General features: G+C 40.2%; 1 protein-coding gene across 1 annotated transcript; it reads right to left on the reverse strand.

The window, feature by feature from the left end:
• Nucleotides 1-11,339: 11,339 nt before the first annotated feature.
• On the reverse strand, nucleotides 11,340-12,008 carry LOC128969445 (claudin-8-like). The gene has a single exon (XM_054384289.1). It carries the CDS (start codon nucleotides 12,006-12,008, stop codon nucleotides 11,340-11,342), a length of 669 nt encoding a protein of 222 aa, XP_054240264.1.
• Between the last annotated feature and the right edge of the window lie 922 nt (nucleotides 12,009-12,930).

A 12,930-nucleotide genomic window follows, 5' to 3' on the forward strand; every position in this document is an offset into this window, starting at 1 on the left:
GGTTCTTCTGAAAAAGACACCTCAAGTGAGGTGGCCTAGAAAATCCTCCAAAATTTTCTCCAATAATTTCCTTATATGGCAAGTCACTGTTTTGCTTTTGTTTTGTTTTTAGCAGCTTGCTTCAGTCTGAGGTTCAGATAGGTGGAAATCCATTTCTGACGGGCTAAAAGGACCTGCTATTTATTTGCTTTGAAATCCCCTCTGACTACAGTGCCTACCTATCAAGCCTAACAAGTTTCCAGCCAATGGAAAACTAGAAGAGGAGTGTCATAGCTGATTTTACTGCTTCTCATAATGTGTCTGTAGTGATGCTATCTATAATTAAGCAAGTGTCAGGGATTCAATTAAAGGTACCTAGTTGCAGGGCTAATAATTTCTTAACTGCAAGATTGCAGCTATGTTGAAATTTAGAACAGAAAGTCTGAACTTCCCTCTGTTGAAATATTATGCAAAATAGGTCATTACATTTGTTCTTACGACAAAAGGTAAACTTGGACTTTGTCTGAGACTACTTTCTAAATGCTAAAGTCCTGGGAAAAGATCTGATTTCTAATTTTTTTAATCAAGCCAGGAGGTACTCGGTGTAGCTCTTTAATGTAGATTCCTTGTTTTAATCAAATACAAAAGTATAATCATGATATTAGACAGGTACAGGAAAGTCAAGTATTCCAATCAACATCAAAGCTTCCTTCTACCAGTTGCATAATTCACGAGGACGACAAAGCAAATAGCTGGCAGAGTTTCACAGCTTCTGCTTCTGAATCCACAAGTAAGGTCACTGTTAAGAAGCAATCCTCTATGAGACTGGCTCCCTATTAGAAGGATGGTGTTGTTGATATTCCACACTAATCATCTTCTCCAAGTACCATTAGGAGGAGTAGTGGACAAATGTCTAATATGAGATTTATTTTCAATGTACAATGAATCTTGAAAGAAGTCAGAGCTCATTCCCACGAGTATGTGTCTCTGCCTGCACTGATAGCAACAAGCCTAGACAAAAATGCACACCAAAGACTGATTTGCCTTGGGCTAGGTGGGAATAATTGTTGCATAATGTTTTTTTTACTTTCTTCTCACTACCTTGAGACAACAGTATAGGATGACAACTCATGGGTGTTGTTGAAACTGATGTGTTTCCTGTTGGTTTGCCTTTGAACCAATGGGTCTAGTGAACAAAAAAAAAAAAAAAAACAACCCACAAATGAGTTGGCCCACTAAAGACCATGAAGATCTCTAGAATTTCTGTCAAAGAAAGGTTTGACAATAGCTTGTGTGTTGTAGTGTTTCAGGCTCCATGTGTTTGGCAATATCAGACATTGCCTTTGATGATAGTAACGTAGTTAAAAGCTTAGGTGCACGTTCAAAGCAAAGCCTGTGAAAAGGGAGTTGCCCATCTAAACCGTTCACAGCCCACAAAATCCCCTTCTTCCTACAGTTGCAAATTGTAAGGAAGGAGTGACAAATAGGTTATAGCATATAATGTTACATGACTATGTGGAATATACACTCAAGGAATCTAAGAAATTTGGGGTTGCTTTCAAGTCTGCTAACAGGAATCTGGAGATAGAATTTTTTTTCAGCTAAGATATGAAATGTAACCTTTAGAAATTCAATCCATTATCAGATTTGTCCTTAAGGAGATATTAATATTGCATCACTCTTCTGCAGATCTTATGAAAAAAAAAATCCTGTGATGAAGGAAAAGTTAAGGCACTTCACTCAGTATCTCAAAGAAGGAAGTGGTAGAAATGAAATCAGAAGTCATAGGTGGTTGTCTGTCTATAAGAAACTCCTTTCCCTGGCAGAAGACTACTCCCTTAGAAGAAGACTGAACACAAGGCATGCTAGTTAACTTGAGTACAGTCTTCACTCATCACGTATGACTTTTTAACCTCTGAATTCTGAAAGCTGTTTATTTGTTATTTTAACTTCAAAAAAGAAAGCAACTTATTACGGAAAAGTACTTCAAAACTGGCATTAAAATGTCGTTTTTTTCAGCAGAAGGACTCTTTGTGTAATTTTCATTGCACAAACATTTTCAGCCAGCCAGCTTTTGAAAGTATATGCAGCTGAAGAACGGACCATGCCTAATACCCTGAATCTGTTTATCTGACAGACTTACCTAGCAGGATTGCTCTGAAATAATTTTTCCTTACATGACTCTAGAAGGGTCAGCCATTGAGGTCATGCATAAAATTACACTCTGTGACAGTCAGGGCATGGTTGGTATAGAAGATGAACTGCTGGCAGAAATTGTATTAGAATGCATCATATGCTAGTTATGCAGCAATACATCCAGAGAGTGCTAAATGGTTGAGTGTTATTTTTATCTTTAATTGGAAGCAGTACCTGTGGTGAGTGACATTCAAGTGTAGGTGTAGGGACAAGAGAGGAACACTCAGGCTGCGCTGCTGCATGTGCTGTCCAGGATGGTTCTTGTAACTGAAACCTAAGGGGAAGGAACCAGAAAAGGAAAATCAATAAATAACAGTTTTGAAACTTGAAGATAAATTTCAGAAATTAAAATGAGCTACTTGAGACAGGTTGGGGAAAAAAAAATCTACAAACATTACCATTATAATGGAAATTCATGTGAACTGGAAAGTCTCAACAACCTCATAAATGCCAGCAAGTCACTGGATTTACTAACAGTTGTAAGAATTAACTGTATCAGAACAATCCTCTGAATCAGCCTGAAGGGAGCTTTGATGCCCTTGTATAACCTAGAGAACTGTACCTCCATTTAAAGGCTTGCCTTACCTCTCAGAAGGAAATGTTTAGTTGACTGAGTTGCTTCAAAACCATTTAGAACAGCACTCAGCTATTAAAGTAGAATTAAATATATTATTACATGTTGGACATGGCAAATGCAATGGCTTTAGTGTCAAGTGAGAAGAAAAAAAAGTAAAATCCCAGTTACACCTGACCAGATTTTAGAAGTCTCCTCATTCCGTGTGTCATCTATCTGTTATGCTATTTGAAAGCTTACCTGATACAAAATGAGAATACCAGTTCTTATGCAAACATGTCCACCTCAAAATTTGCCTTCAAAGAGGAAAATAGGCCACTGAGGAAGCACTTAGCCTTTACATCTAATCTTTCCCTGGATCTCTGTTCAGATTTACATTTCCTCTTTCCTTCAAATAAGTATGTTCATTTCAATCCTTTCCTGGCATGATTTCTTCTGTTTCCTCCTTAGCTTTTAAAATGCTGATGGCCCTTGAAAAGGAGGAATTAGAGCATCTCCAGTCCACATAATTAACAGAACCTGTCAATGATCCCCAGTGCTTAATTACAGACATCAATAATGTAAACACTTAACTGCTTCCCAGAAAGCAGGTTTGATTCCTCATTGTATGTCTTCTCTGTACATTGAATGTTAGGGTCTGTACACATACACATGCACCTATAGATAGACAGACTGTAATGTTGTACAAATGTGCAACAATAATGTCCATAGTTCTTTAATAGGGTTTCATCAAGAATAGGTTGGTATGTTACAGGATAATGAGCTAAACTGAAGGTCCAGTAACATTTTTTGGAAGAGGTAATATGTAGATTTATCAAAAGCACACTTTAGATTAGTGATTGCTAAGAGTTGCAGTTAAGTCTTTTAACCTCCCAGAGGCTGCAGTTATCCAGTGAGGCTGCAGTTATCCAGTAAGGCTGCAGTTATCCAGTAAGGCTGCAAAGCTGCCAAACCACCTTCAGAATCTGGCAGTGGGAACTCCAGCAGGCTATGGTTCTGCAGTCATTCTGTATCCTGTCCCTTTGGGCAGAAGTGCATGGTGAAGCCATCCTAGGTCATCCTTTACATGTAAAATCTGCTTTAAGCATACAACACATAGTGCTAGAATTGTCTGTAGATCATTTGTTTTGGAAACACTTGTGAACAGCATCAGTTCCTCCCTACTTGTGGCTTCCACTAGTCCATTCATTACAGGCTGGGCTAACCACTTTCTTTGGTTTCCAAATATTACAAGGACTGGTCAATGCTGACTTAATGGCTTCATTACTTTCGATGGTATTTTGACTGACAAATGTATTTTGAACCTTTTGGTAAAGCAAAATGTTACTTTCATTCTGTTTCAATTCAGAAGAAAATGGACTGAAGCCAGTAGAGGCCTTTTTTTTTTTTTTTCTGATTTTAATATTGCTGCCTGCATATGTATTAAAAAAGGAAGGCAGTTCCTTCCCCCCCTCTTCAAGAATGGCACATTTTGGAGTGAGAGGAACATCTGCTTACTGTATCTTAGAGAGGCATTTCCCTCAGACAAATAAGAGGCGCTGTACTTGGGTGCTGACCTCCAATTCTGCCTTAAAGGCAATCCGTGACGGGCAGTTGAATTGAAAAGAGCTAATATTTATTTTCCAGCATTACTGAAATTCACAGCCTGATAAAACTGCCAAACTCTTAATGATATTCCCTCTTTGAGGAAGCCTGTCTCCTGGACACTGTGAATGAACTCAAGTTTAGTGTAAGAAAACTCTACAGTAATAAAATATTAAATACTGCTTTGAGAAGTTAATCCATCTAAACTGCTTTAGGCTTTTACAAGGTATTTGCCACCTCAGTACTTGCATACAGGGAGTAGCCATCCTGATAGAAATACAATCTGCCAGAAAACGTTATCTTACTTTGCTATTTAATGATAGGACCTCAAAGCATCTAGGGGCATTTGATTGCCTAGTTCACATTAAGCTGTTGGAAATATAACAGTGGCAAATTCTCAAGGCAGTATTGACTGTTTCCATAAGAGTTAGCAGCAGGGTACACAGCTAGGCTATTACTCCCCAGGGGAACTCCTTTATTTACATGATTTACTATGATGGAGTAAAGAGAAGGAGAAGGTATATTGTGGCAGTGATGGCTAAGGGATAGATGAGAGGCAAGGTTTCTAAAAAGAGGTAATAGCTTTTATTAGACTACCTGATACATTTAGAAACAGAATCTTAGGCTTAGAATCCCAAACAAGATTATTTCTGGAGCACAGCATAATAATATATTCTTGAACTAGCTTTCTAGTAACCAAGTGTTTACTAAACAAACAAGTCTCAAAAGTTGAAGAACAGGGGTTTCCACGTATTTCTCAGGCATAATTTGAGCTTCTCTCTGTCGAGTCTGTCCCACTCACTTTTTGTGTTCTGAACCTCACCCTCTGAATCTAAGTAACTACGCTGTTAGTTTCCACCTCCATAATAAACCCTCTGCCACCGCCAGCCTCAAACTTGTGCACCCAATGACACCTCCAAACCTGTCACCTCAATACACAGCAGGGTCACCCTCTACCTCCCACTCTCTTTTCTCTCTCTACTCAAATCCAGAGTCGTTTATCAAACCTCTGTCCTTCTGGACAGGATGTTCCATTACTCTTTTCTCTTTTAGGACTGGGATTCACCTCTTCCCTGGACACTCTGACTGACTTTCCCTGGGTGGCAAGCAGGGCATCCCCTGGGAGGCAAACAAGGCATCCCCTGGGAAAGAGTAGCATTGGTCCTAGACTTTTGGTCTTGCATAACTGCAGGGTTCATCCCCTGATTTACCTCAGTTACAGTTCGAATAGAGGGAGAGGAGAAGATGTGGAGAAAGGAAACCCTGCCCTAACAAACAGCCGTTCTTGCACTCACACCAAAGAACATCTTCCTGAAAGTCATAAATCCATTCTCTGCTGGCACAGAGACCAAAGCAGGAGTATTCAGCAGGATGCAATTAATTTTTGTCAGAACACCCTTTCCAGAACTGTGAATCATAGCAGCTCCAAGGATGCACCACTGTCTGTAATTTTAGGGCTGATGTGTCTCTGCTCAGTGACGGCCCACAGCCTGGAAGAGCAAAAATGATTCACCAGTGCGGGCACATTTCTTGCCCTCAGGAGAAGCCAGTGCTGTTCCTCATTGCAGCATACTATGAAGCCAGTCAAAATATGAACTTTGTCCTGAATCAAGAAGTAGACACTTTTAATTCCAGATCTGATTTGTCTAGTTTAGCACAGAATGCAATATTCCAGAAGAAGAAGGAATGTCTAACAGCTATTTCTACCAATGGAGTTTGGGGAATTAATGGGACGGAAGTTAGGGAAGGGAAAGGAAAACAGATCAAAAACAGTCTGGTATGTGCAGGCTGACATAAAGTAATTACAAAATCAAAGAGGGAAAGGCCTCAGCAAATCGAATGCCTTTATACTGAAATGGAACAGGGCTCAAACTGTGAGGCAGAAAATGGTATGTGAAGGATCATCAGGCTGAGAGGATCTGTATCTCCATAGAAGACCACCGCCAATGATGTGAAAGTGCTTTGAGCATTGAGGGGGAGCAAATCTTCTGATCCTGATCATGTTATTCTTTATTAATTAGACTAACATCTTAGGGACACGAACGTGGATGAAGATTAAAAAAATCCTTAGGAATTGTCTGGCATATGAGTGCCATGGGGAAGGAAAGAGACTTTTAGGAGTAAGGCTGATACTCAGGTGCATGAATAACAAGATGGTATTTGGTAGGGGAACAGAAAAGGTAACTAACCAGCAAAGGAAATACATCTAAGAGGTCGGAAAATTTAAGGGGAAAATGAGAGTCAATAGAAGTTGATCCAAATTAAACTTAAAAAAAAATAGAATAAAAGCTGATGCAGGCAGACAAAAAATACACAAGAGCAAGGAAGAAGGCATGATAGGCTGTGAGTATGAGTTGAAGATAGTTAGCCTTCCTTTTCTTTTAATTTAAATAAAAACACACTGAAGAAAGACAGAAAATTCCAATAAAGGAAATTCAGCATGTGTAGTCCCAAATCTGGTACCAAGGACTGTTGTCATGTGTGTCAAGTCAGGAGTGGCAATGTTTCCAGAGGTGGAAAACCTTGCGTGCAGCTAGAAATCCATTAGTCAGAATCTAATAGTATAAGATGATGTAAAATCCATTACAAAGAAAAGAATTCATATCTAGAAGTAAATGGACAGTAGGTTAACACAACCCTTTCTCCAAGCCCCACTTCCTCCCCCGACCCCCGAGACAGGAAGGAAAGTAACACCAAAAAAAAACTCTCTGGGCTGAGATAAGTAATTGTAATGCTTTGAGCACATGCCTACACTATTCTGAGCAATGCTGGCTGAAATTCATAACACTTGTAAGAAGTGGTTGTAGTCAGGGGGGTGGGGGCTGAGCTTGCTCTCTTTCTGTTCTCATTGTTGTGTGGTGCAGTTGTCCTGTACAATTTTCAGTCAGGTATTTTTCTTTTTGTTTTTCCTCTCTCTCTTTTTGGTGTAATCTGATATTTCTGCAGTAGAGTAGTATGTCCAGAAGTAGCAGCAGATTTATTTTAAGCTTCATGAAAACCTTTTTTAGGGAAAATTATAAATAAATACTAGAATAGATGCTGCTAAGGACATTGCAAATTAGCCACCTCTGTAAGTTTTTATTGCGCAAATGTCTCTCAGGAATAATTTTGGAGTATTTATTCATTGAGAAGACAATGCAGTAGTTCCTAGATATCATCTTTTCTAGAGGGAACCCCACTCACATTGTCTTTTTCTATTTGTTCTCTTTGGCCCCACACAGACCACCTCCTACTAGTGAAAGAAACTGATAGTGATGATGGGACTCTTGAGAGTACTCAGGCAATACATATTTAGTACTGCAAATAGCCTACAACCCTTAGGTGCTAGTTCCTTACCAAGGTTTTTCAGGAAGGTATTGTGGCCACCAACTCCCCAGGACAGTGGGATGAGTGGGGAGGCAGCATGATTACAAAAGGTCAGCTTCTTTTCTACCTAGAGATTGATCCATGGTGGAGTTGCAGGTAAAGTCCCAGGGCTATAAGCATCCAAAATGCAGGACAGAGGCAAGTGTTTGTTAAGGGACTCAGTTTGGAGGCCCAACCATGCTCTGTAAGGCAAGACTGGAGCAGTGGACTTGCCTGTCAGAACTGTGGGGTATTGGCCAGGACCTTCAAAGGTCTGGAGTTCACCAGCACTGCTCTTTTTCCAGTTCAGAAGGAGAAGAGAGCTGTGCATCATACCTAATGCTCAGGTAGCCCACCATACCCACTGTGTGGGGTCAGACTATGACCCTTGCTGATGCACTTAAATCCTAGACAAGCCTGCTGTTTCCTTAAGCACAAAGGAGGTCAGAAGGGAGAACAAGCACCACCATGTACAAATGTTCCACTGGCCCTGGTCTCCTGTTGGAAGAGGCTCATGTTAAGTGAAAGCCTAGTTGCTCAATCATGGAGTGATGACTGAAATATTGAACCTTCACTCATCTGAGTTAAACAAGCATTACTCTCCTCTGACCCATCAGTTGTCCATTAATTTATAAAGCACAAAGGGACCTGGAAATGCTCCCCATCCTTTTTGCATCCTAGGAATGCATACAAGTACTTAAAGTGCAGGTCAAAGGACAACTTAGACAACCTTGGTTTCATTTATGGAAGCAATACTGCTTGTTTCCCAAATAATTTCTGTTGTCTGTAAGCATGAAAATTAGTTCCAAATTTTGGAATATAGTAATTGAAATTTTATAGCTTCAGACAGTTGTTTCATGCTTGGATATACTCTCTTAGTGGGTCCCTCTGCTCAGATGACTCAGGGTTTATTTAATGCACGCACAAACCTGAGGGAGGCCAGCTCTGTTTAAAATGAAAGCTTTCATGGGATCACAGGATGTTAGGGATTGGAAGGGACCACTAGAGATCTTCGAGTCCATCCACCCCTGCCAGAGTAGGATCATAGAATCTAGCACAGGTCACATAGGAACACATATAGATGGGTCTTGAAAGTCTCCAGAGAAAGAGACTCCACAACCTCTCTGGGGAGCATGTTCCAGTTCTCTGTGATCCTTAAAGTTCTTCCTCATCTTGAGGTGGAACTTCCTGTGCTGAAGTTTACATCCATTGACCCTTGTCTTATCACAGGGCACAAGTGAGCAGAGGCTGCCTTCCCACCCCCCCACCCCCACCTCTCTTCTTCACACCTAGTCTTCATACATTTATTAGATCCCTTCTGTCTTCTCTTCTCCAGACTGAAAAGCCCCAGGTCTCTTATCCTTTCCTCATCCTTGTAGCCCTCCATTGGATTCTTTCAAGTAAATCCCTGCCCCTCCTGAACTTCATTTCAGTTCTCTTAAAGATACAGAGTGAGTATCTTAAAGATACATGAGTGAGATACAATTTAAAGGAAATGGCTGGACATTCATGGGAGGTATTTACAGGAGAATACACTTATGTTATAATAAGGTGAAGGGTTTGCAGGGTCTTAAAGGGAGATTTCCAAAAGCTTCAGTGTCTCATTCCTAGTTCACTGAATTTGTGCTCCTGTTAGTGCTGTAAATAGTTTTGGAAGTTTTCTTTTCATTTTCTTCTACCTTCTTTTGTACAAGTAGATCAGTGTGTGCTTTACTGGGAGCAGGTAATATTATCCAATGCAGCAGTAGCAGCTGATGTACACCAGAATTTTACAGAACAAACCTTACTTTTTACTGAGGCTTGCCTCAGGCTTCTAGATGAATATTTTATGACTTACTCTGTGTTTTGACATCAGAGATAACTACAGTGCACCTGTACCTTTACGTGTGGTTTTCCAAGTAACATCCTGTACCTTACCTTTCAGAGGGATGGACTAGGAAGGTGACTTTATTATAGACATCATTAGAAATCCTGGTGTTATAGCCATGAGTTCTGTGTAGGATGTTGACAAAGTGTCTCTGACAATAGGTTTCTCCTCCAATGTCTTTCCCCCCCACCAAAAAACAAAACAAAACAAAACCAAAGAACCCCCAGGTTTTGACATTTGACTGGTGTATAAACATTAATGAAGAAATACAAAGGAAATACAGCCACACACTGCTATATTAGAGAAAGGCCACACACATTACACATACATATATAGAAATAATTTGATAAGATGGTAATAAAGGAGGAAAAACAAAATTACATAATCAATCACATCTTACTCTGTATTTTATAAACACTGTGAAGCGAGTTCTAAAGCAGATTTTTATTTCTTCTAGCTTCTTTAGATGTTTTTCTTATGAAGTGAAGATTTTGCTTCCAAAGTTTGAAGCAGTAAAAGTCCAAGGAATTTACTAGAAAACTACAGATTACATAGTACACTTTCTATAAAATATTTAAAGCAGTCAGTCAAGCTTTAGAACAAGAATGTTGTTCCCCATTAAACACCACAAATTTATTTGTGTTCTCCACTCAGTCAAAGGCAAAATTCCATTAATTTCTGAGTCTGCAGTTACAACTTATTCATTTGTTACAAAAATCTATTAAAATATTATTGCTATTGACTAATTGGATCCTTTTTATATTAATTTGTATGGAACTTTATTGTTCAGTAGACTTCGTTTCTCTACATTGTTTCTTATCATGGGGTATGATTCTATTATTAAAATATTGTTCAGCTTGTTTTCATGTGAACTGTGAAAAAATACTATCTCTATTTATGCTCTTTATGCCTCTAAACTATGCTAGTGTGAGTGGGTGTCATTAAAAATATTGGCCTGATTGCACAAAATTCCATATTTAAAAACACATGGATCACAAAGTCCTGCAGCAGGTAACCAACACAGTGTGGTTTGTGCAATACTGCAGAATGCTTTGAGCCACAAGGGGTTTGCAAGAAAATACTGCTGCTTCTAAAAAGAATGATGTGAGTGAGTTTGACCTATATGGATTTAAAAAAAGAAAAGAATTAGCTTTCACCAAAATTATGCTATTTGGGATGGACATAAAGCTATGTTTATTCTATGAAAAAAGAGCTATTTTTTCATGTAGTTCAGCTTACCTTCCTCTACTGAATAAATTCTTCATGCAAACTTCCATTAAACCAACAGTAAAACAACCCCTTAGTGAATACTTTTAAGCCATTATTATGTTGTCCTTATTCACTGTTATTCCTTCTTTCCCAGGCAGAAAAAAACAAAACAAAACAAAACAAACAAACCAAAACACAAACAAAACACAAACAAACAAAAAACTGACAGAGCTGCTTCATACCCCTCTTCTTTGCAGTAGGTCAGAATTTTGTATGGGAGTGAAATTTTAAGCCCTTTATTACTGTTTTACAAGTAACACGCAACCCAAAGTAAAGCTAGACAACTCAAAAGCTATTTGAAATTATTATTACAATAGTATTAAGCATCCACCTTTCCATGCATTAAAACTGCCTCTGCTGCACATCAGCCACAGTAGAGCCCACTGAGGGTAACTGCAGCTCCAAAATGCATCCCCAGTTACAAGGCAGAAGGCAAAGGCAGATTTCAAGCTGTCCTTTTGTGCAGAAGCTCAAATCCGTCTAGAGAGGCTGAATGCTTCAAAAGTAGGAGAAGGCAGGAGACATCTAGACATACTGACTTTTGGAGTATAAGCTTTCAGTCTTCTTGTGCTGGCTATGAGTAGAAGAGTGTGTTGGTGCAGAGTATCCATAGCTTCTTGTTTTCTCACAACAGCGGAAAAAGGAACAGAATATGGCTCCAGCAGCAATGAGACACAAAGCTGCTACCCAGCCCAGGTAGAGGGCCTCTCCAAGCTCCCTTTTCTGTGCAGCATTTACCAGGGGGTTGTAGAAGTCATTGATGATGGTGTTTGCAACCCAGCAGACCGGAATGAGTTCGACTGCACCTGAGAGGATGAAGATGAGCCCAGCTGTCAGAATAACGTAACCCTTGTCTTGACAGCTGCTCTGTGCGCACCGAGTGCACTTCATCCCGATAACAGCAACCACGAAAGCGAGGAAGGAGAGCACTGATCCAACACACATTAACCCTCTGGATGCCTGCAGGTCCAGTGGGAGGGCCAGCACAGAGTCATAGACCTTGCACTGCATCCTGATGTTTGCTTGCCTGATGCAGTGCATCCACAGCCCTTCCCAGATGGTCTCAAACACGATGATGTTGTTCTCGATGAAGGCAGACACTCTCCACTGAGGCATTGCCGTGACAGCAAATGTCCCAATCATGCCAGCGCCACCAATGAGCAGCCCAACAATTTGCAAAGCACTACCAACCATGTTGCACACCTCAGCAGGTTCTCTAAGCCAGGTGAACACTGCTGGCAAGAAGATGCACAATTTTTTCTGAAGGTTGTTGTCCCTTGTGCAAAGCAGAGTCAGTCTGCAGAACCTTAAATCTGGCACACACTACCTGGGACTTGGCTGCACCTTCATCACCTTTATAATTCCCCTGCCACCACTGACACAAAGAGGCAAACTGAGCGATCAAGTGGAACAACTTTTCCAAGCAAAGGAGAGGGTGTGTATAAGGCAGCAAGAGCCACTTAGGATAAATGAACCTTCTGAGAAAAATCCTTTGCATTGAAGTCAGTTATTAAACATTCATTTAAAAAAGAAAGCCCTACCCTCAACTCTAGCTGTTGTCTACAGGTCTGCCTGCACTAAGGAAATCGACTGGTCTCAGCAGGGAGGCTTAGGTGTGTGCTGGTGCACTTACTGAAGCTGTTGCACTGAGCAAGCAGGAATATTCTGCCTCAGCTCTGTGGCAAATTGCCAGGAGGAAAGCAGAGATGCACTCCCTGCCACAGGGCCTCTGCTCCCCAATGTACCTTTGTTCTGAAGTTTGAAGGAGAGTACTACAATGACAGGATCTATGAACAAAACAAATCAAATGGATAAAATAACTCTGAACCTGAAACAGTTCTGCAGAGGATAAGCTGTAAAAGATAATTTAAGAAGCAGAATGGAACAATAGGACACATTAGTCCTGCTAATACATGTACACATATATAGCTTTATGCATTTCAGTTGCTCTAGCAAGTAGGCTTCTGGAGATATCCACATACTTAAACGATTGCACAATCTGATCTAGAGAACGGTGATTTAGGCTACATAGCAAATTGTTTTCCTCTGCAAAAGTGAACCCAGCAATTACCCTGTGATGAAGTGTAGTGCGATGGAAAGCATTTGCTTTCCAAGT

Source organism: Indicator indicator, chromosome 1 (assembly GCF_027791375.1).
Source record: "Indicator indicator isolate 239-I01 chromosome 1, UM_Iind_1.1, whole genome shotgun sequence".
NCBI classification, from domain to species: Eukaryota; Metazoa; Chordata; class Aves; order Piciformes; family Indicatoridae; genus Indicator; species Indicator indicator.

Bases quoted from the DNA above. Each gene is read 5' to 3' on its own strand.
- LOC128969445 (XM_054384289.1), bottom strand. From the start codon at position 12,008: ATGGTTGGTAGTGCTTTGCAAATTGTTGGGCTGCTCATTGGTGGCGCT.